At 39.1% G+C, this 21469-nt stretch overlaps 2 protein-coding genes across 9 annotated transcripts in view; both read left to right on the plus strand.

Annotated features, from left to right (window-relative positions):
- The window catches only part of txlng (taxilin gamma), a 104964-nt gene that overhangs the window by 55057 nt on the left and 28438 nt on the right, over positions 1-21469 (plus strand). The gene's annotated exons all lie outside the window — the stretch shown is intronic.
- Positions 5-18537, plus strand: LOC148400124 (uncharacterized). 6 transcript variants are annotated; one of them, XM_088371674.1, is made up of 20 exons: positions 5-4151; positions 5442-5558; positions 5782-5938; positions 6228-6420; positions 6513-6590; positions 7301-7405; positions 8114-8218; positions 8927-9031; positions 9740-9844; positions 10553-10657; positions 11367-11471; positions 12241-12360; positions 12495-12614; positions 13362-15330; positions 15652-15687; positions 15780-15830; positions 16112-16159; positions 16331-16417; positions 16744-16830; positions 17878-18537. In XM_088371674.1, the coding sequence occupies exons 2-20, from the start codon at positions 5450-5452 to the stop codon at positions 18093-18095; spliced, it is 3903 nt and encodes a 1300-aa protein (XP_088227800.1). In that variant the 5' UTR covers positions 5-4151; positions 5442-5449; the 3' UTR covers positions 18096-18537. The 6 variants fall into 6 exon arrangements, 5 of the variants coding, with proteins under 5 accessions (XP_088227800.1, XP_088227799.1, XP_088227802.1 ...); XM_088371673.1 differs by having other exon boundaries at positions 5-5558; XM_088371676.1 differs by having other exon boundaries at positions 5-5558; positions 13362-13533.

Raw genomic sequence — 21469 nt, forward strand, 5'->3', positions numbered from 1 at the left:
GAGTAAATTGTATTTTTTTTGTATTTATTTATTTATTGTATTTTCACACAGACACGCACGCACACACACAACACAGTCTCTGCTCGGGCCCTAACTAGAGATACAAGCAGGTATTAAGGGCCTTCGCAAGCCTGGCATACATCAGATTAAAAGATACTTTGATAAAATATAACCTCTAAGGAAGGCCAAACGTGAGGCAAAATCTCAAAGGAAATAGAATATGACCAAGTTCCTGTAATTAATTATCAAATTAAAAGAATTGAACATTTTTTAAATGCATCAGTACAATTGTGTACAATGCATGAATATAATGTGGAAGTTTCAATTTTTGAATGCAATTACTGAAATAATTAATGGCCAGCACCTGTGTACATATATATATATATATATATATATATATATATATGTGTGTATATATGTATATATATACACATATATACACATACATATATATACCTTTTTTTTTTTTTCCAAAAAAAAACAAAAAAATTCAAAAAGAAATTTTAAATTGAGGAATTATGGCACAATTTGCCCTCATGCCAGCAGAAGGCAGGGAGTGCTCACACTATAGCAGACTTTTCAATAAAAATAAACAATTCATAAAAATTCAAAATTGAGGAATTATGGGATGAAAGTTGCCCGCACGCCAGCAGAAATGATAATAAGAGTTCTAAAAACATATTTCCAGTATGTCCACTTGTACCTTGTTATGAAAGAAAAGTTGTTTTAATAAGAGTTCTAAAAATATATTTAGAGTATGTACACTTTATTTACATCTACATATGTACACACGTATATATTTATACGTTCATATACGTATATATTTATACGTTCATATTTATCCATCCATCCTCTGTACCGCTCTGTCCCCACGGGGGTCGCAGGCGTGCTGGAGCCTATCCCAGCGGTCATCGAGCAGTAGGTGGGGGACACCCTGAACATGTTGCCAGCCAGTCGCAGGGCATACATAAACGAACAACCAGGGGCAATTAGGAGTGCTTGATCGGCCTACCAAGCATGTTTTTTGGATGTGGGAGAAAACCAGAGTGCCCAGAGAAAACCCACACGCGCATGGGGAGAAAATGCCAACTCCACACAGGGAGGGCCGAAGGTGGAATCGAACCCGCACCCTCCTAACTAGCCGCCCATCATATTTATATTTGTTATATATACATTATTTTCTGTATGTTAGTTATACTATTGTTTTATTTCCATGTTTGAAACTATTTTTTAATGTTCGAATGATAACATATGCACTTAATATATGGTTTCATATACACTGATAGATACTCAAACAAATTTACGTATGTTAAACATGAGAGTGTGACACTACTTCGCAGATTTTCACCTATCGTGGGTGGTCTTGGAACCAAATACAGTAATCCCTCGCTACATTGCGGTTCGTTTATCGCGGTTTCACTACATAGCGGATTTTTTGTCAAAATAAAAAAAAATGTAAAAGTCAAAATAAAATTTCTAAATTGAGGAAGTATGGCACGAAACATGCCCATGTGCCAGCGGAAGGCAAGGAGTGCCCACACAATTGCAGTGCGTACACCTGTACCTTTTTATAAATAAATAAAATGTCATAATAATAAGAGTTCTAAAAACATATTTACAGTGTTGTACCTTGTTATAGAATAATTGTTATAATCATAAAAGAGTTCTAAAATTATATTTACAGTATGTACACTTGTTCCTTGTTATAAAAAATACAATAAAAGTAGCTTTAAAACATATTTACAGTATGTGTTAAGAATTCTCAATGTTATTTATGTTATTCAGCCGTGCTTTGATTTGATGTAGGGTGATTTATTTTGAAGGCCGTTTTCATGTGATACATGTGTCGGTTACAGCGGTACAGGAGTCATTGACGATGTAAGTGGGTCTCCTAACAAGAAAAATGAACGATCACATGTGTCTAACCTTTAGGAGAATGTAGTACTGCTCCAAATGTTCGTTTACATTCCTTTAGAGGTCCGTTTTTGCGTGTTAACACGATCGCGAATTAGCATCTTTCCGCTAACTCATGAGCCTGCCCATTACTTCTTGTTAACATGTTACACGCACACATATAATATTTATATATTTTCAATATTTATACAAAATTTTTTGTATGTTAATCATACTATTAGTGTATTATCTACATGTTTGAAACAATTATTTAATGTTCCAATAATAAAATATGCACTTAAATGGTTTCATATACATTTATTGTCACACTTCGCGGATTTCGGTTATAGCGGGTGGTTTCTGGAACCAATTATCCGCGATAAACGAGGGATTACTGTATCCGTAAATGGTTAGGTTCCTGAAGGTTATTGTCTGTTTGGATTTGGCAAGAGGAGGAGGAATGGGACGTTTCATGGATACTGCCAGAAAATCCATCTTCGTAGACCTGGAGGACACTTACAGAGAGGGAGTCCGTGATCACCTGTTTTATCATTTAAAGCAGTGGTTCTTAACCTTTTTGGAAGTACCAAACCCCGCCAGTTTCATATGCGCATGCACCGAACCCCTCTTTAGTGAAAAATAAAAGTCGTTTTTTCAAATACTTACATTTTTGTTACTGGTGCACAAAATAAGCCGTGCATGAACATCACCTTGTTCAAAGAACAAAACCAACATAATCACATACCTGTTAATGTGACTTCTGCTGTTGCCTTTGAGAGACTACATATGTGTGGCTTCACCTTGGCAAGCCCCACTCTCATGCCATTTTCACAGTAAAGTCTGTTCCTTTTCTTCGTTTTTATGTCCAGCATCCTCAAAAAGGATTGCTCACAAAGATATAATGTAACAAATGGTATAAAAAAATCCAAGGCTTTCTTAGCAATAGCTAGATACTTGTCCATTTGTCGACACCAAAACATTGAGAGCGTTGTTGTTCTGAAGAGTTGCTGTTGAATCTTGCTAGGCTGATTGTCAATTTCGTCAAGGTATTCATGATTGACATCTGCTGTCTCAACAGCAAACGTGAACGGCTGTCTCACCCATGTTGGATATGACTCTTGTAGGGAAATATCTGTCGAGAGACTTTGCAAGGTCATCTAAGTGCGTGGCAATTGTTTGCTTCAGTTCCGTGCATACAGAAATATCTCAGATTCCAGACACATCTTCGATCTTACTTACACAGTCGTTCAGAATGGGGGAATTTTGCCAAGTTATCGTTCTTTGTTCGTCGTTTCCATAACGGTAGCTTTTTAAAAAGCCTTCCGATGTTCTGCCGCTTCCATGACATTACTCCACCACTCTGCATCTGCTGATTGAGATGGTGTGTGTGTGTGTGTGTGTGTGTGTGTGTGTGTGTGTGTGTGTGTGTGTGTGTGTGTGTGTGTGTGTGTGTGTGTGTGTGTGTGTGTGTGTGTGTGTGTGTGTGTGTGTGTGTGTGTGTGTGTGTGTGTGTGTGTGTGTGTGTGCACTTGTTTTTATTAGTATGGGGGGGTCCGAAGACAGGGAGCCCACCAACAAAGTGGGGCCCTGTGTCGTTGTGGGGTCCAAAATCCTGGACCCCACTCGGGAAACCACTCTAAAACAGCTTGAAATGCTCTAACAACATGCCTCACGAATTTTTTTCACTTACCCCACATGGTCGCAATGTTGAGAAATGTGTGTGTGAAGTGTGTGTGCTCAGTAGCGTCCCCCCGACCGTGGCAAGTGGTATTGCAAGTACACACACTACCGGAAGTGTGTATGATTCAACCAATCAGGGCACCTCGTGATCCGAATGTTGATTAAGAAAATAAAATGCTATTTCCTGTAGATTTAAAACAGGTAATTATTATTTTAGTAACCATAGCAGCTAAAATAATAGTGTAAATATAAAATTCCTGCATTACAATTGCAATTTATCTACGTTATTCAATATTCATTACACTTGCTTTATAAAAATACGCTCATTCTATTAGGCTTATTTTAAAAACTGTCTCGTGCATTTTTCATGTTCTAAACATAAAAATAAAGGTATAAATAAATAGTAATTTATTCTTTACCATCAGTTTACATATTAGTTAAATCAGCAGGTATTGCATGTGTTAGCTTCATGCGGCTAAAACCACCAGCTTAACGGCACTTCGCCACGTGTGACGGCGCCAGGCTGAGACTGCTCCGCGACGAAGACACGCTGCTCATAACGAAACACAACATACACGGTGAGTAAATCAACTGCATGTAAATACTAAGTACAAGAAACTGATGTAGAAATGCTTTTTGTCCAGACCCCGAGGGGTTTAGATGCAATGATTATGGCTTCGGATTCGGTATATTGTCACTCGGATGGCGTAACGTTTTCCCCTCAGAAAGTCCGGCTTTTTAACTTGTTATTCATCTTAGCTTGCAGTGGTTTTAAAAACAATGGTGTAAAAGAAAACGACAGAATGTATAATTGCTCCGTGTTATATTCAGGGTGATTTCGATGTGCTAATGTTTCATAATTGCTAACCCCAGAACCGGACTCTGGCCGTAATGGCCGAAACCACTTCAAAACTCGTCAAACACGTGGTAAAGCTCAGTGTTATGATATATCTGCATGTCTTCTGTATTTCTCGGTGGTTTTCTATCATGTAAGAATGCTTTCTTTAAATAACACAAGCATTCTGACGCAAATAAAACTATCCGGAAACTAGCTAATTGGCTAATTAGCTACCGCTAATCAGGATGCTACGTTCACTTTTCAAACACAAACATAATAAAAACGAGTTGGTAGCTCCTGAAAAGTATAACGAGTTATACTGGTAAAACTATTGAAATAACTTTTCTTTGGATGCAGCACCGCTGCTGTGCTGCTCTGTGTTGGCCATGTTAGTTTTTAAAAATAGGTAGTTATAGTTACTGGTTATTCTCATTTAAGGTATTTGAGTTGCTATCTAGTTACTGCATTATAAAAGTAATGATGCATGTGCCTACTTTGCTGGTTTTTGTTTGTTTCTGTGCATATTTTTGTCCAGCTTTTGGGTTTGTAAGAATTCAGTTCACAACACACATTGACAGAAATAGCTCATGACATTATCTGTTGTTATTGAGATAATAATTAGCTGTGAACATGTAGGGAGGTGTTGTTGGTGGGGTGGAGTACCCCAATTGAATGATAATGGGGTAAATGGTGCTTTTGCACTATTTAATGTCTGTACATCTAGTTTTCAGTCTGTGTGCATCCTACACACCTACCCACTTAGGTAAGGGGCTGTTTCAGTCCTTTATTGGATCTGGTTGGAACTGTGACTAGTTAAAAGTAACAAAGCTCAGCTTCAAACCGACAAACATTTTCATTAATATATCAGTATTTTCTGAAAAATATTCTTTCTTTAATCACTCTTGTTCTGTTAGTTCTCAGGCCAGGCTTATTCCTTCAGTCTTTATACAGTGGATGATTACAAATCTTTTAAAATTAATATAGAGTGCTTGTTAAAGTTCTCTCTGCCATGTTTTGAATTATTTTTTAGAGCCAGAAATGTCCAAAAGGAAAGCAAGAAAAAAGCCTGCTGATGAAGCAGCCTTTTACATTCAATCCTCAAAGGACAAACCTGGACTAGTGGAAAGATTTATTGATGATCAAAAAGGTAATAAACTCATTTTTAGACCATTTATCCATTAAGTATATATTTATTTATTTTATAAAACGACACAAAAAACAATCAAATTCAGATTGGTTGTTGTATTTCTGTTTCTAAGCGAGAACTTAGTATTAAAATTGTAAGATAACACCACAATTATTTGGTTAAAGGTGTATCTTAAAGAAATATTTTCTCATCACCAATGGTTTTATATAAAATGTCCTTGCAGGAAGAGGCGTGTTTGCTACCCAGCACTTTGAACAAGGAGAGTTCATCTTAGAATACAGGGGTAGACTTCTGTCAGCAGAAAAATGCCAAACAAGCAAGTACTCTGAAAAGGAGAGTACATTTCTCTTTGACTTTGAATGGCAGAATCATTACTGGTGGTATGTATATCCAAATATTTTCTATACAATAATTATGAACTCTAGAAAGAGACTGGAATAAAATACCCTAAATTAGTGAGTCACTCAGAAGCAATATTTCAATAACACATCAGGATTGTGGCATTAACAATTTTTTTATTTAGTGCTATGACGTTCAAAAAGACATTGTTTCCCTCTCAACTTTTCTTTTGAAATGTTGCAAGTTTTTATTTCTGTAAGCTAACTTTTATTTTACTAAAAGACTAGTTATATGATACAAAATGTTTGATATCTGTTTTTTCTTTCCTAGTATTGATGCATCAACAGAGGATGGCTCTCTTGGAAGATTAGTGAATGACAACCACAAGTCTCCAAACTGCACCATGAAAAAAATAATAGTAAATGATGAGCCCCATTTGTGCCTTTTTGCCATCAAAAACATAGAAATGGGAACTGAAATCGATTACAACTATGGTGATTCTAAATGGCCGTGGCGTGAAAAAGTAAGTCAGTAAGATCAAGTATGCAAGTTGGAATATTAATTTGTTATTAAAAAAAGGAAGATTTTTGTCTCTTTTGTTTGAATTACTCCCAGGCTTCTGTTGATGGTGCCCTGCTTGAACCAGCCAGAACTTTGCAGGACTCTTACATCAAACAAGATGCCAGCCTACAGGTAACATTCAGTTAGACTTTGTTGTAAGAAATAAACTTTGTAGACCTTTTCTTGTTCTCTTAGTTTACAGCTTTTAGTTGGAAAGCTGTTCTTTAGTCACAAGGTACCTTAAACAGCATTCAGCCAACCATTGGATCACACGGTTTTAGTGGTTCTCCTCATAGAGCCCAAACGAACCAGTGGCACACACACCTATAGATGGATTGTTGAAACGTGCGTCCATGGAGGTCCAACCAAGCCAATCATTCACACACACATAACAGATTTCTGATGGCTACTTGTGGGGCCCTCCGTATGGATCTAAAGTTGTCTTGGTTATTCCAACCAAGCCAATCAGTCACACACACACATAACAGATTTCCTAAATATGGCTACTTGTGGGGCCCTCCGTATGGATCGAAGGTTGTCTCATGTTTTTAGATCATATTTTGGTTATGGACATTATGGAGGCTGATTATATTACAGCTATAGTTCCACACATCCTCAACAGCTAAACGGCTAAAGTGTCATGCTCAAGGATGCTCCACTACATCCATAAAGATGCTGTTATAGGACCTGATTAGACATCCAGAACTGACTGGAACACTTTAGTTAGAAAAGCGTGTTTGGTTTTGGGGACTAACTTCACATGATTTAACTATACAGGTCGTGAGTCTGTCATTTGTGGTGTCTGTATGATGTTGGTAAGTTATTTGTGGTTTTAATTCCAGGTGACAGGCTCTCAGGCTCGTGTTGATGGTGCGCTGCCTGAACCAGCCAGAACTTGGCAGGACTCTGACCCTGATGACAACATCAAACAAGATGCCAGCCAACAGGTAACATTCAGTTAGACTTTGTTGTAAGAAATAAACTTTGTAGACCTTTTCTTGTTCTCTTAGCTTACAGCTTTTAGTTGGAAAGCTGTTCTTTAGTCAGAAGGTACATTAAACAGCATTCAGCCAACCATTGGATCACACGGTTTTAGTGGTTCTCCTCATAGAGCCCAAACAAACCAGTGGCACAAACACCTATAGATGGATTGTTGAAACATGCGCCCATGGGTGTCCAACCAAGCCAATCATTCACACACACATAACAGAATTCTGATGGCTACTTGTGGGGCCCTCCGTATGGATCTAAAGTTGTCTTGGTTATTCCAACCAAGCCAATCATTCACACACACATAACAGATTTCCTAAATATGGCTACTTGTGGGGCCCTCCGTGTGGATCGAAGGTTGTCTCATGTTTTTAGATCATATTTTGGTTATGGACATTATGGAGGCTGATTATATTACAGCTATAGTTCCACACATCCTCCACAGCTAAACTGCTAAAGTGTCATGCTGAAGGATGCTCCACTACATCCATAAAGATGCTGTTATAGGACCTGATTAGACATCCAGAACTGACTGGAACACGTTAGTTAGAAAAGGTTGTTTGGTTTTGGGGACTAACGTCACATGATTTAACTATACAGGTCTTGAGTCTGTCATTTGTGGTGTCTGTATGATGTTGGTAAGTTATTTGTGGTTTTAATTCCAGGTGACAGACTCTCAGGCTCCTGTTGATGGTGCGCTGCTTGAACCAGGCAAAACTTGGCAGGACTCTGACCCTGATGATAACATCAAACAAGATGCCAGCCAACAGGTAACATTCAGTTAGACTTTGCTTTAAGAAATAAACTTTGTAGACCTTTTCTTGTTCTCTTAGTTTACAGCTTTTAGTTGGAAAGCTGTTCTTTAGTCAGAAGGTACCTTAAACAGCATTCAGACAACCATTGGATCGCACGGTTTTAGTGGTTCTCCTCATAGAGCCCAAACGAACCAGTGGCACACACACCTATAGATGGATTGTTGAAACATGCGCCCATGGGTGTCCAACCAAGCCAATCATTCACACACACATAACAGGTTTCTGATGGCTACTTGTGGGGCCCTCCGTATGGATCTAAAGTTGTCTTGGTTATTCCAACCAAGCCAATCATTCACACACACACGATAACAGATTTCTGATGGCTACTTGTGGGGCCCTCCGTATGGATCGAAGGTTGTCTCATGTTTTTAGATCATATTTTGGTTATGGACATTATGGAGGCTGATTATATTACAGCTATAGTTCCACACATCCTCAACAGCTAAACGGCTAAAGTGTCATGCTCAAGGATGCTCCACTACATCCATAAAGATGCTGTTTATAGGACCTGATTAGACATCCAGAACTGACTGGAACACTTTAGTTAGAAAAGCTTGTTTGGTTTTGGGGACTAGCTTCACATGATTTAACTATACAGGTCTTGAGTCTGTCATTTGTGGTGTCTGTATGATGTTGGTAAGTTATTTGTGGTTTTAATTCCAGGTGACAGGCTCTCAGGCTCATGTTGATGGTGCGCTGCCTGAACCAGCCAGAACTTGGCAGGACTCTGACCCTGACGATAACATTAAACAAGATGCCAGCCAACAGGTAACATTCAGTTAGACTTTGTTGTAAGAAATAAACTTTGTAGACCTTTTCTTGTTCTCTTAGTTTACAGCTTTTAGTTGGAAAGCTGTTCTTTAGTCACAAGGTACCTTAAACAGCATTCAGCCAACCATTGGATCACACGGTTTTAGTGGTTCTCCACATAGAGCCCAAACGAACCAGTGGCACACACACCTACAGATGGATTGTTGAAACATGCGCCCATGGGTGTCCAACCAAGCCAATCATTCACACACACATAACAGATTTCTGATGGCTACTTGTGGGGCCCTCCGTATGGATCTAAAGTTGTCTTGGTTATTCCAACCAAGCCAATCATTCACACACACATAACAGATTTCCTAAATATGGCTACTTGTGGGGCCCTCCGTATGGATCGAAGGTTGTCTCATGTTTTTAGATCATATTTTGGTTATGGACATTATGGAGGCTGATTATATTACAGCTATAGTTCCACACATCCTCAACAGCTAAACGGCTAAAGTGTCATGCTCAAGGATGCTCCACTACATCCATAAAGATGCTAATATAGGACCTGATTAGACATCCAGAACTGACTGGAACACTTTAGTTAGAAAAGCGTGTTTGGTTTTGGGGACTAACTTCACATGATTTAACTATACAGGTCGTGAGTCTGTCATTTGTGGTGTCTGTATGATGTTGGTAAGTTATTTGTGGTTTTAATTCCAGGTGACAGGCTCTCAGGCTCCTGTTGATGGTGCGCTGCCTGAACCAGCCAGAACTTGGCAGGACTCTGACCCTGATGACAACATCAAACAAGATGCCAGCCAACAGGTAACATTCAGTTAGACTTTCTTGTAAGAAATAAACTTTGTAGACCTTTTCTTGTTCTCTTAGTTTACAGCTTTTAGTTGGAAAGCTGTTCTTTAGTCAGAAGGTACCTTAAACAGCATTCAGACAACCATTGGATCGCACGGTTTTAGTGGTTCTCCTCATAGAGCCCAAACGAACCAGTGGCACACACACCTATAGATGGATTGTTGAAACATGCGCCCATGGGTGTCCAACCAAGCCAATCATTCACACACACATAACAGGTTTCTGATGGCTACTTGTGGGGCCCTCCGTATGGATCTAAAGTTGTCTTGGTTATTCCAACCAAGCCAATCATTCACACACACACGATAACAGATTTCTGATGGCTACTTGTGGGGCCCTCCGTATGGATCGAAGGTTGTCTCATGTTTTTAGATCATATTTTGGTTATGGACATTATGGAGGCTGATTATATTACAGCTATAGTTCCACACATCCTCAACAGCTAAACGGCTAAAGTGTCATGCTCAAGGATGCTCCACTACATCCATAAAGATGCTGTTTATAGGACCTGATTAGACATCCAGAACTGACTGGAACACTTTAGTTAGAAAAGCGTGTTTGGTTTTGGGGACTAACTTCACATGATTTAACTATACAGGTCGTGAGTCTGTCATTTGTGGTGTCTGTATGATGTTGGTAAGTTATTTGTGGTTTTAATTCCAGGTGACAGGCTCTCAGGCTCCTGTTGACAGTGTGCTGCCTGAACCAGCCAGAACTTGGCAGGACTCTGACCCTGATGACAACATCAAACAAGAATCCAGCCAACAGGTAACATTCAATTAGACTTTGTTGTAAGAAATAAACTTTGTAGACCTTTTCTTGTTCTCTTAGTTTACAGCTTTTAGTTGGAAAGTTGTTCTTTAGTCAGAAGGTACCTTAAACAGCATTCAGCCAACCATTGGATCACACGGTTTTAGTGGTTCTCCTCATAGAGCCCAAACGAACCAGTGGCACACACACCTACAGAAGGATTGTTGAAACATGCGCCCATGGGTGTCCAACCAAGCCAATCATTCACACACACATAACAGATTTCTGATGGCTACTTGTGGGGCCCTCCGTATGGATCTAAAGTTGTCTTGGTTGTTCCAACCAAGCCAATCATTCACACACACACACGATAACAGATTTCTGATGGCTACTTGTGGGGCCCTCCGTATGGATCGAAGGTTGTCTCATGTTTTTAGATCATATTTTGGTTATGGACATTATGGAGGCTGATTATATTACAGCTATAGTTCCACACATCCTCCACAGCTAAACGGCTAAAGTGTCATGCTCAAGGATGCTCCACTACATCCATAAAGATGCTGTTATAGGACCTGATTAGACATCCAGAACTGACTGGAACACTTTAGTTAGAAAAGCTTGTTTGGTTTTGGGGACTAACTTCACATGATTTAACTATAAAGGTCTTGAGTCTGTCATTTTTGGTGTCTGTATGATGTTGGTAAGTTATTTGTGGTTTTAATTCCAGGTGACAGGCTCTCAGGCTCCTGTTGACAGTGTGCTGCCTGAACCAGCCAGAACTTGGCAGGACTCTGACCCTGATGACAACATCAAACAAGAATCCAGCCAACAGGTAACATTCAATTAGACTTTGTTGTAAGAAATAAACTTTGTAGACCTTTTCTTGTTCTCTTAGTTTACAGCTTTTAGTTGGAAAGTTGTTCTTTAGTCAGAAGGTACCTTAAACAGCATTCAGCCAACCATTGGATCACACGGTTTTAGTGGTTCTCCTCATAGAGCCCAAACGAACCAGTGGCACACACACCTACAGAAGGATTGTTGAAACATGCGCCCATGGGTGTCCAACCAAGCCAATCATTCACACACACATAACAGATTTCTGATGGCTACTTGTGGGGCCCTCCGTATGGATCTAAAGTTGTCTTGGTTATTCCAACCAAGCCAATCATTCACACACACACGATAACAGATTTCTGATGGCTACTTGTGGGGCCCTCCGTATGGATCGAAGGTTGTCTTCTGTTTTTAGATCATACTTTTGGTTACGGACATTATGGAGGCTGATTATATTACAGCTATAGTCCAATTTGACTTTGTTGTAAATTTGGGAGCCTTTTCCTTGTTTTCTAGTATGTAAAATTTCCTGTGCATTGAATGTGTCCTTGTATGAACCCACTGCATTTATAGGTTTATATGCATCTTATATAAATCCTCTGGCATATTTCAGAGGATGTGTACAGCACTGGTCATTTACCAGTTAAGATATTGGACAGAAATGTCAATTATTTTGAGCAAAGAAATTCCAGTCTTTATATTTATACAGCATATAAGAGTAGCTTGCATAAACTAACAAAACACTTATTTTAATTCCCTCCATATAGCTATCAATTATCAAAGGAGTTTCTCTAGTGGACTACTCAGACAGTGACGATACTGACAATGATTCCCAAAAGGACTGCTCTGTACCTCTACAAAAGGATTTAAAAAGAAAATCAACAATGGTAAAAAAATATACTTGTCCTTTACATATATTCTAAAACGTCATAAGAAATTATTTATTTTTTAAATAATAACTGTCTCTGCAAGTACAATCACAGGAATTGAATAATTAAAGCTTAATGTTATTTTTTAACAGATGAATAAAGGTCCAAGTTTTTCTGATGCTATCTACAATTCCAGTAGTGACTGTGTGGAATACCCTTCAACCTCACTGTCAAGGGATTCACAAAGGCCTATAAGAGGAACTTCCTTCTCTGTAAGCCTCATGAATCACTGTCATTTAAAAGACTTATGCCAGAGTATACTTTTGATTCGATTGCTTTTAATGAAGGGCTTGTGTTCATGTTTTACTAATTCATTTAACACTCTTTTTCAGTTGACACATTTTTTTGTTAATTGGCCTAATTTTTTCCATATATTATTTTTATTTTTCTTGATATTCTCCTTAACGTTGCATTTTACTGTATCTGTTTGGATCTAAATTTGACCAAGCACTCTTATACAGGTGCAGTTAAAAAATTTTTTAGAATATTGCTTAAAAGTTCAATATTTCTTGCCAGTTATTTGTCACAAGTGAAACAATTGTTTGGTTTTTTTATTTATTGCACATTGAGTAGATTGTTTCAAGCTTTTATATCTTGTAATTTAGACAATTATGGCTCACAGGTAAAGAAATCCCAAAATTTAGTGTCCTAGAAAATCATATTAGGCCAATCACAAAAATGTGTTATAAGCACTAATGTCCGGCTTTTCAACAGTATGTCCATTTCTATCACTCTGTGTAATGATTCTATATAAGATATGAGTTTCACTTTCTGAGAAGACTGACAAAAACATTTCACTTTTATGCAATTTTCTTGTTTTTTGAGATGTACCTATGGTATTAGCATCTTTGTTTTTAAGCTAGACTTTAAATTAAGGCCTGATTTTTTTCCCTTTATTAATTTCTAATAGGAAAAGAAATGCTAACTTGATTCTTCTCTCCTTTCTCTAAATGATTTAGAGAAGCTTGGCAGGGTTAGATGAGACAAGTGAAGATAGTGAAGACGAATATATTCCAGGAACCTGTGGAGAAAGCTCAGACAGTGAAGCCAGCATGGAATTGTCTATAGAAAAAGGTCCGAAAACAGTGTCATTCAGTCGAAACAGAAGCAAGTTTCGGAGGCGAGGCAAGGGTGAGTCCAGTCAGAGTACAGGCTTTGAAAGTCATGATTCCAGATCCACTCCATGTATAGATGAAAGGGCACCCCTGGAGGAAGCATCTCTTTATGTTGTTCCTGTTTTGAAGAAGGAAGATGGATCCAGAAGATATAACAAGAAGCACCACTGTGTGTATTGTGGTTTACTTGTTCAAAAAATGTCAAGACATCTGCTGCGCAAACACATGGATAAAGTAGAGGTTGCAAAAGCTTATAGTTTTCCCAAAAACTCTAAACAAAGACGACAGCAGTTGGATTATATACGAAATAAGGGAAACTTTGAGCACAACAATGAAGCTTTGGAAAGTAACCAAGGCAAGCTCATTGCATGGAAACAACCAAAGAAGAAAACAAAAGTACAAATATTCAAACATTGTTTGTACTGCCTTGGGCTGTTCAAAAAAAAGACCATGTGGCGACATTTCCAGACCTGCAAATTCAAGCCTCGAGATCAGTCTTCTAAAAAGGGGAAAACAAGAGTTCAAGCATTGTGTGCATTTGCTGAACCAGTTCCACCAGAGTTCAGCAAATCATACTGGAAGTTTCTAAGTGAGATGCATCAAGATGAGATTACAGTTGCATGTAAGAGTGATCATTACATACTGGAGTTTGGATACAGATTGTTCCACAAGAATGAGAAGATAGTCAGCCAGCTCCCGTACATCCGTCAAAAGCTAAGAGAGCTTGGCAGACTGCTACTTGAAGCAAGAAATGCTGCTCCTGTGAAGAGTCTTAAAGATCTCATAAAGCCTGAAAAGTATGTTGAACTTGTCGCTGCTGCAAAACGTCTCGCTGGGTTCAATGAAGAAAGTGGCAAATTTCAACGACCATCTCTTGCAAGAAAAATTGGTCATAACATGCATTCTTTAGCTATGTTTATTAAGACCGAAGGACTGAAGATGAAGGATAAGGAAACTGTCCAAAATGCAGAGCAGTTTGCACAACTATATCAAGAAAGTTGGAAATATGACATTGCAAGCCAAGCTTTAACTCAGATTGAACAGAAAAAGTGGAATGCACCTCTACTATTACCTTTCACACAGGATGTCCAGATTCTTCACAATCATTTGTCAGTGAAACGGGAGGAATGTTTTCATGCCTTGAAAGAAGAGGCCTCACAGTCCAGCTGGAAGGATCTTGGCAACGTGACTCTGGCACAAGTAATCCTTTTCAACCGCCGGCGAGCAGGGGAGGTTTCCAGGATGCATTTGTCAGTTTACTTATCAAAGGACACATCAGAAACACATGAGGATGTTAACCTGGCCCTCACAGCACTTGAACAAAAGCTTTGCGAGTATTTTGTCCGGATAACTATAGTGGGAAAGAGAGGAAGAAAAGTTCCTGTTCTACTGAGTCCGTCGATGAAGGAATCCCTCGATGCTCTTACTGAAAAGCGGGAAGAATGTGGAGTCCTGAAAGAAAATCAATACCTGTTTGCATTGCCGAATTCTGTCCATTACCTCAGGGGTTCAGATTGTATAAGGCAGTTTGTGAGTGAATGCAGTGGCCTCAAAAACCCTACGGCACTCACCTCAACAAAGCTCAGGAAGCACATTGCTACAATGTCAACTGTTTTGAACCTCAAGACCACAGAACTTGACCAGTTGGCAGATTTTCTTGGGCATAACATTGCAGTTCACAGAAAGCACTATCGCCTTCCAGAGGGTATCACGCAGTTAGCAAAAATCAGCAAAGTTCTCCTTGCACTGGAACAAGGACGTCTAGGAGAGTATAAAGGGAAGACTCTGGATGAAATCCACCTTGATGTCAATGGTATTAACATTTAACACTTTAATTCAAGAAAAATTGAAGTTACTAACCTTCGTATTTAAGAATAGATTTATGAAATTGTGACATTTATGTAGGAGAGTATGTTTTATTAAGGATGAACAAACAGTATATTTGTTGAAAATAGTATTATTTAGGCTTTACATAAAAATGTTTGCTTTAACTGATTTGGTTTGAGGCAAAAAAAAAGAAAAGATGCTTTTTCTGTACTTTTTATGGTTTCCTACGTTTTGTGGAATTGGTTCTTGAGAGTTTTATTTGTTCTATTAAACAAATCTCTTCAAATTTATCTCATTACCATTTTAGAGACAGTTGACACGGATGGGACTTCGGAAGAGAAAGGTATAAGCAATAGTTAATTTTACAATTTTCTTTTCTTTTTATCATAATTTTAATTCTGACTTTTGAAAACAATTCTTCTTTCATGTACATAGATGATATGCCTGAGGGGGCAGAGGATGGCATCATATTATCTCCACAAGAAGGTAAAATGTTCACACAATAAAGAAATCAGTTAAACAAAAAAGGCCACTTTTCTTTGTGTTACACATTTTAGTAACAAGTGGCTCATTCACACAAGTTTATTTGCCATATACATTATGACGAGCACTTATATCCCTGGTAAACCAATATTACTTCTGATTTCTTGTCAATTAGGATGACCTAAAATATGGATCCAAGCAATAGTTAATTTTACAATTTTCTTTTCTTTTTATGATAATTTTAATTCTGACTTTTGAAAACAATTCTTCTTTCATGTACATAGATGATATGCCTGAGGGGGCAGAGGATGGTATCATATTATCCCCACAAGGTAAAATGTTCACACAATAAAGAAATCAGTTAAACAAAAAAGGCCACTTTTCTTTGTGTTACACATTTTCGAACCTGACTTCTACGTATATACATGAAATGTTAAGGTATTGTCACTGTAGATCACTGAAAGTTTAAACCGCTTTTTCTGTTCCTAAAATCAATATTTCAGAAGAGGAGATGCCAGAAGCTTCTGAGGAGACACCTTGTACTCCCACATCCAGTCGTTCAACTCAGAAAAAAATGGCCCAAAAGAAAGGTGAGTTTGTAAAACTGCAGTTTAAGGTCAGTACTCGTTTTCAATATTGATTTTTATTTTTTTTAATTCCACCACTTTTTTAAATATTTCAAGTCCATTACATTTATATCTGCTCCTGTCTAGTATTTTCCAAAATCCAAATTTGGTTCCAACAAGATTGGTTCTACAGGACATTATTGTAATAAATAACTCCTTATGAGCACAAGTGTAGATAGTTTTTTTTCTCTTTAGTTTGCTGTTAGAAACTGTACCCTTGATCAGTGTTTGCTGTCCTAATAAGATAAGTTTAACATGTTTTTTTCTGTACTTAAAAATCATCATTTCAGATGGGCTGATGCCAGAAGTCATAGAAGTGACCTCTTGTACCTCCACATCTCGTGGCCCAAGTCATGAAAAGTCTGCCAAAAAGAGAGGTGAGTTTGGAGTAATCCTTTTCAATATATAACTTTATCATGGTTGCCTTTAAATTGTCCAATTGTTACTACTGTATCAGTATCTAATTATCCTCACATATGCTGCTTACTAAGATTTAGATGACCCAAGCAAGATATATTAAACACCACTTGACTTTTTTTCTTAGACATGTAAGGTCTAAACTTTTGAATTTTGTGATAAAATGAAAATTAACCCATCCTTTCTCATGTGAGTTACAGGTCATTGCTAACCTTGATTATATGTGAGATGTTTGTTTACATCTATTTTTAAATAGGGGTAATGTACATGACACATCTACCTCAAAAGAGAGAAAAAAAATTGCACTAGATTAACCTATTAGTGAATATGCAAATTCACACATTGACACACCAAGGCAGATACCATTCTTATACAGCTTGCATTTATTTTTTTTACATACTATATATTTCCAAATTTATTTATATAATCTTTGTTTGTCTATGTGTAGCACGTTATCAAAGCAAATTCCCCATACATGTAAAACACTGTCTGAAAAAAGTTTTTTTCTGATTTTTTGCAACAACTTGTATCTGTTCTTAATGGAAAGAAAAATGGTGCATCCCAATGTGCTGCCATGGCGGAGTTTGACTGCCTGTGCAACCTCTGTAGGGGCCAGGAATTGCTTCATCTACCAGCAGTGACACTCTGGTCAAATGCAAAACTGCTTAAAAGTAGTCAAGAAAATGAGAGACCTCTTTCCCCCACCTCCAAAACTGGGGCCATTCTAATATTGCCCTTTTGTGCATCTATTTTTAATTTTGTTAATATAGAAACAGCAGACACTGAAGACCACCTAGCAACTTAAATGACCGCATTAATATCCCAGATAATAACTGATTTACTTATGCCTGTTGTAGGCTCATCACCGTTGACAAAGATAGTTGACTTTTTAAAATATCTCATTTAAATTATTTTGTCGGACTATTGTACTTAAAGTGAATGTATTTTTTATGCAGTCTTGTTCTAATTAAGTTGTAAACTAAAAAGTGCTCTTCTTATGCCCTTAGGTAAAGAAACAGTTGTGAAAAGAAGCTGGACCCCAGAGGAATGTGCTGCAGTAAATAAACATTTAAGGAAGTATATATTGACAAATCAGGTTCCTGGTAAGTTTGACTGCGAGAGATGCATTGCTGCAGAACCACAAGCACTGAGTAACAGAGACTGGAAAGCTGTTAAGTACTTTGTCAAAAATAGAATAACCACCATGAGGAGAAAATATGAGTGAAAGAGCTTCCCTTAACAGAGGTAGAAACACATGGCTGGTCCTGTTTCACCATTTGTTCAGTATTTTTATGTAATTTTTTTATGTTCCACTTCTCCTGTTCATAAATGTTAGATGTGGACAAAGTATATTTCAGTTCACTGATAAATGTTCTGAGAAAGAAACAAGGATAAATGTTTCAATTGCACGATCATTGTTAAAATGTTGAAATAAAATGTGTAGCCCAAATAAGTTCCTTTATTCATTGGCTACATTTGTAATGTGTCCATTTAAAATTTTGACTCAAGACATTATTACTTGTAAATCCTGTGTACTTTATAGTTAGCTAAAATGCAGAATTCAAATATTATTCTAAAATGTACCAATATGACTGAACAAATTGAAGAATATTAAGACTGTGACCAAGGGAAATGGACCAGAATCTGAATAAAGACTTTAGAAGGTACTTTAGAATGCACATTTCAATGTACATCTAGTATATTTAGCCGGATGAAAGTATTAACACTAACAAAATTTTTAGGTTTTCTTGAATGATCAAGTCCACACAAATGCATGTTTCGGTTAGATCAGGGTTGGGGTTGAACTTGATAGATCCTCTTTATAAAGGCAGACCTAACAAGTCTTAAATCTTAACAGCAAGCTGACTAAAAAAATCATGTGTGTATAGGTGGACCTCTTAAGGTTGAAATATTAAAAGCAAGCCCCATAACTGACTAAAAATCTTATGTGTGTAAAGGTGGACCCCCCAAAGCCGGAATGTTAGAAACAGGCCCCTCATGTGACTGAAAAACTGACATGAAAAAAAAAGTTTCGAATTGTGTTCATTGAAAGTGATTTTTAATATCAAGATTTTTTTTGGGACTTGCCTGATTTTTTTCATAGTTCTTGGACCACTAGAAAGGGTGGACCCCACTACTCAGTAAAGTACTTTGGGTCCTGCAGAGGGAGGTTAACAAGGATGTGTGTGTGTGTGTGTGTGTGTGTGTGTGTGTGTGTGTGTGTGTGTGTGTGTGTGTGTGTGTGTGTGTGTGTGTAAAAAAAAAACTTTTCCTCACCCCCCGTGGGTGGTCTCTTTTTCCCTTCAAGCTCGGGTCCTCTACCAGAGGCCTGGGAGCTTGAGGGTTCTACGCAGTATCTTTGCTGTTCCTAGTACTGCACTTTTCTGGACTGAGATGTCAGATGTTTTTCCTTGGATCTGTTTCAGCCACTCCTCCAGTTTGGGGGTTACTGCCCCGAGTGCTCCAATGACCACAGGTACCACTGAAGTCTTCACTCTCCAGGCCTTCTCCAGCTCTTCTCTGAGCCCTTGATATTTCTCAAGTTTCTCATGTTCCTTTTTCCTAATGTTACCATCATTTGGGATGGCTATGTCAACCACAACGGCTTTCCTCTGCTCTTTGTCCACCACCACAATGTCCGGTTGGTTCGCCATTACCATTCTGTCTGTCTGGATCTGGAAGTCCCAGAGGATCTTGGCTTGGTCATTCTCTACCACCTTTGGAGGTGTTTCCCACTTGGATCTTGGGAATTCCAGTCCATACTCTGCACAGATGTTCCTGTACACTATTCCAGCTACTTGGTTATGGCGCTCCATGTATGCTTTACCTGCCAGCATCTTACACCCTGTGGTTATGTGCTGGATTGTCTCTTGACAATCTACACCTGGGGGTCTTGTCTGGTGTGGTAGATTTGGGCCTCTATTGCTCTGGTGCTCAAGGCCTGTTCTTGTGCAGCCAGGATCAGTGCCTCTGTGCTGTCCTTCAGACCAGCTCTTTCTAGCCATTGGTAGGATTTCTGGATATCAGCCACTTCAGCTATGTTTCGGTGGTACATGCCATGTAGGGGCTTGTCCTCCCATGATGGTCCCTCCAGCACCTCATCTTCTTTTGATGCCCATTGTCTGAGACATTCACTGAGCATGTGATCCGTTGGGGCCTTATCCCTGATGTACTTATGGATCTTGGATGTTTCATCTTGGATATGGCTCTCACACTCGCTAGTCCTCGGCCTCCTTCTTTACGGCTAGTGTACAGTCTCAGGGTGCTGGACTTGGGATGGAACCCTCCATGCATGGTTAGGAGCTTCCGTGTCTTGATATCTGTGGTCTGTATATCCTCCTTTGGCCACCGTATGATTCCTGTAGGGTATCTGATTACTGGTAGGGCGTAGCTGTTAATGGCTAGGGACTTGTTCTTGCCGTTGAGCTGACTTCTTAGGACTTGCCTTACTCGATGGAGGTATTTGGCTGTGGCTGCTTTCCTTGTTTCCTCGTCAAGGTTGCCATTTGCCTGTGGAATTCCAATGTATTTGTAGCTGTCCTCAATGTCTGCTATTGTTCCTTCTGGGAGTGAGACCCCCTCTGTGTGGATTACCTTTCCTCTTTTAGTCACCATGCGGCCACATTTCTCAAGTCCGAATGACATTCCGATGTCAGAGCTGTAGATCCTGGTAGTGTGGATCAGGGAGTCAATGTCCCGCTCGTTCTTAGCGTACAGCTTTATGTCATCCATGTAGAGGAGGTGGCTGATGGTGGCCCCATTCCTGAGTTGGTATCCATAGCCCGTCTTGTTGATTGTTTGGCTGAGGGGGTTCAGTCCTATACAGAACAGCATTGGGGACAGAGCGTCTCCTTGGTATATACCACATTTGATGGTCATGTGTGCAAGTGGCTTGCCATTGACTTCAAGTGTGGTTTTCCACTGTTTCTTTGAGTTGGCGATGAAGGTTCTCAGAGTCCCATTGATGTTGTACAGCCTCAAGCATTCAGTGATCCAAGTATGTGGCATTGAGTCATATGCTTTCTTGTAATCAATCCAGGCAGTGCTCAGGTTGATACGTCTGGTTCTGCAGTCTTGGGTGACTGTTCTATCCACCATGAGTTGATGTTTTGCTCCTCTGGTATTTTTACCAATCCCTTTCTGAGCATTGCTCATGTATTGATCCATGTGCCCGCTGATCTTATCTGATATTATGCCCGACATCAGCTTCCATGTTGCGGAGAGGCAGGAGATTGGCCGGTAGTTGGATGGGACTGTACCCTTTGAAGGATCCTTCTGGATCAGGATCGTACGCCCTTGGGTTAGCCATTCAGGGTGAGTCCCATCCCTTAGCAGCTGGTTCATTTGTGCTGCCAGGCGCTCATGGAGAGTTGTAAGTTTCTTGAGCCAGTAGCTGTGGATCATGTCAGGGCCTGGTGCTGTCCAGTTTTTCATTCCTGAGACTCTTCTCTGGATGTCTGCCACTGTGATGGTTACTGGGTTCTGTTCAGGGAGCTTGCTGTGGTCCTTTCTCAGAGCCACCAGCCACTGTGCATCCTTCTTATGTGATGCCTCCCGCTCCCATATATCCTTCCAGTACTGTTCAGTTTCCAGCCTTGG

This window comes from Syngnathus floridae, chromosome 3 (genome assembly GCF_059516105.1).
Source record: "Syngnathus floridae isolate MCC-2025c chromosome 3, RoL_Sflo_1.0, whole genome shotgun sequence".
Classification (NCBI taxonomy): domain Eukaryota; kingdom Metazoa; phylum Chordata; class Actinopteri; order Syngnathiformes; family Syngnathidae; genus Syngnathus; species Syngnathus floridae.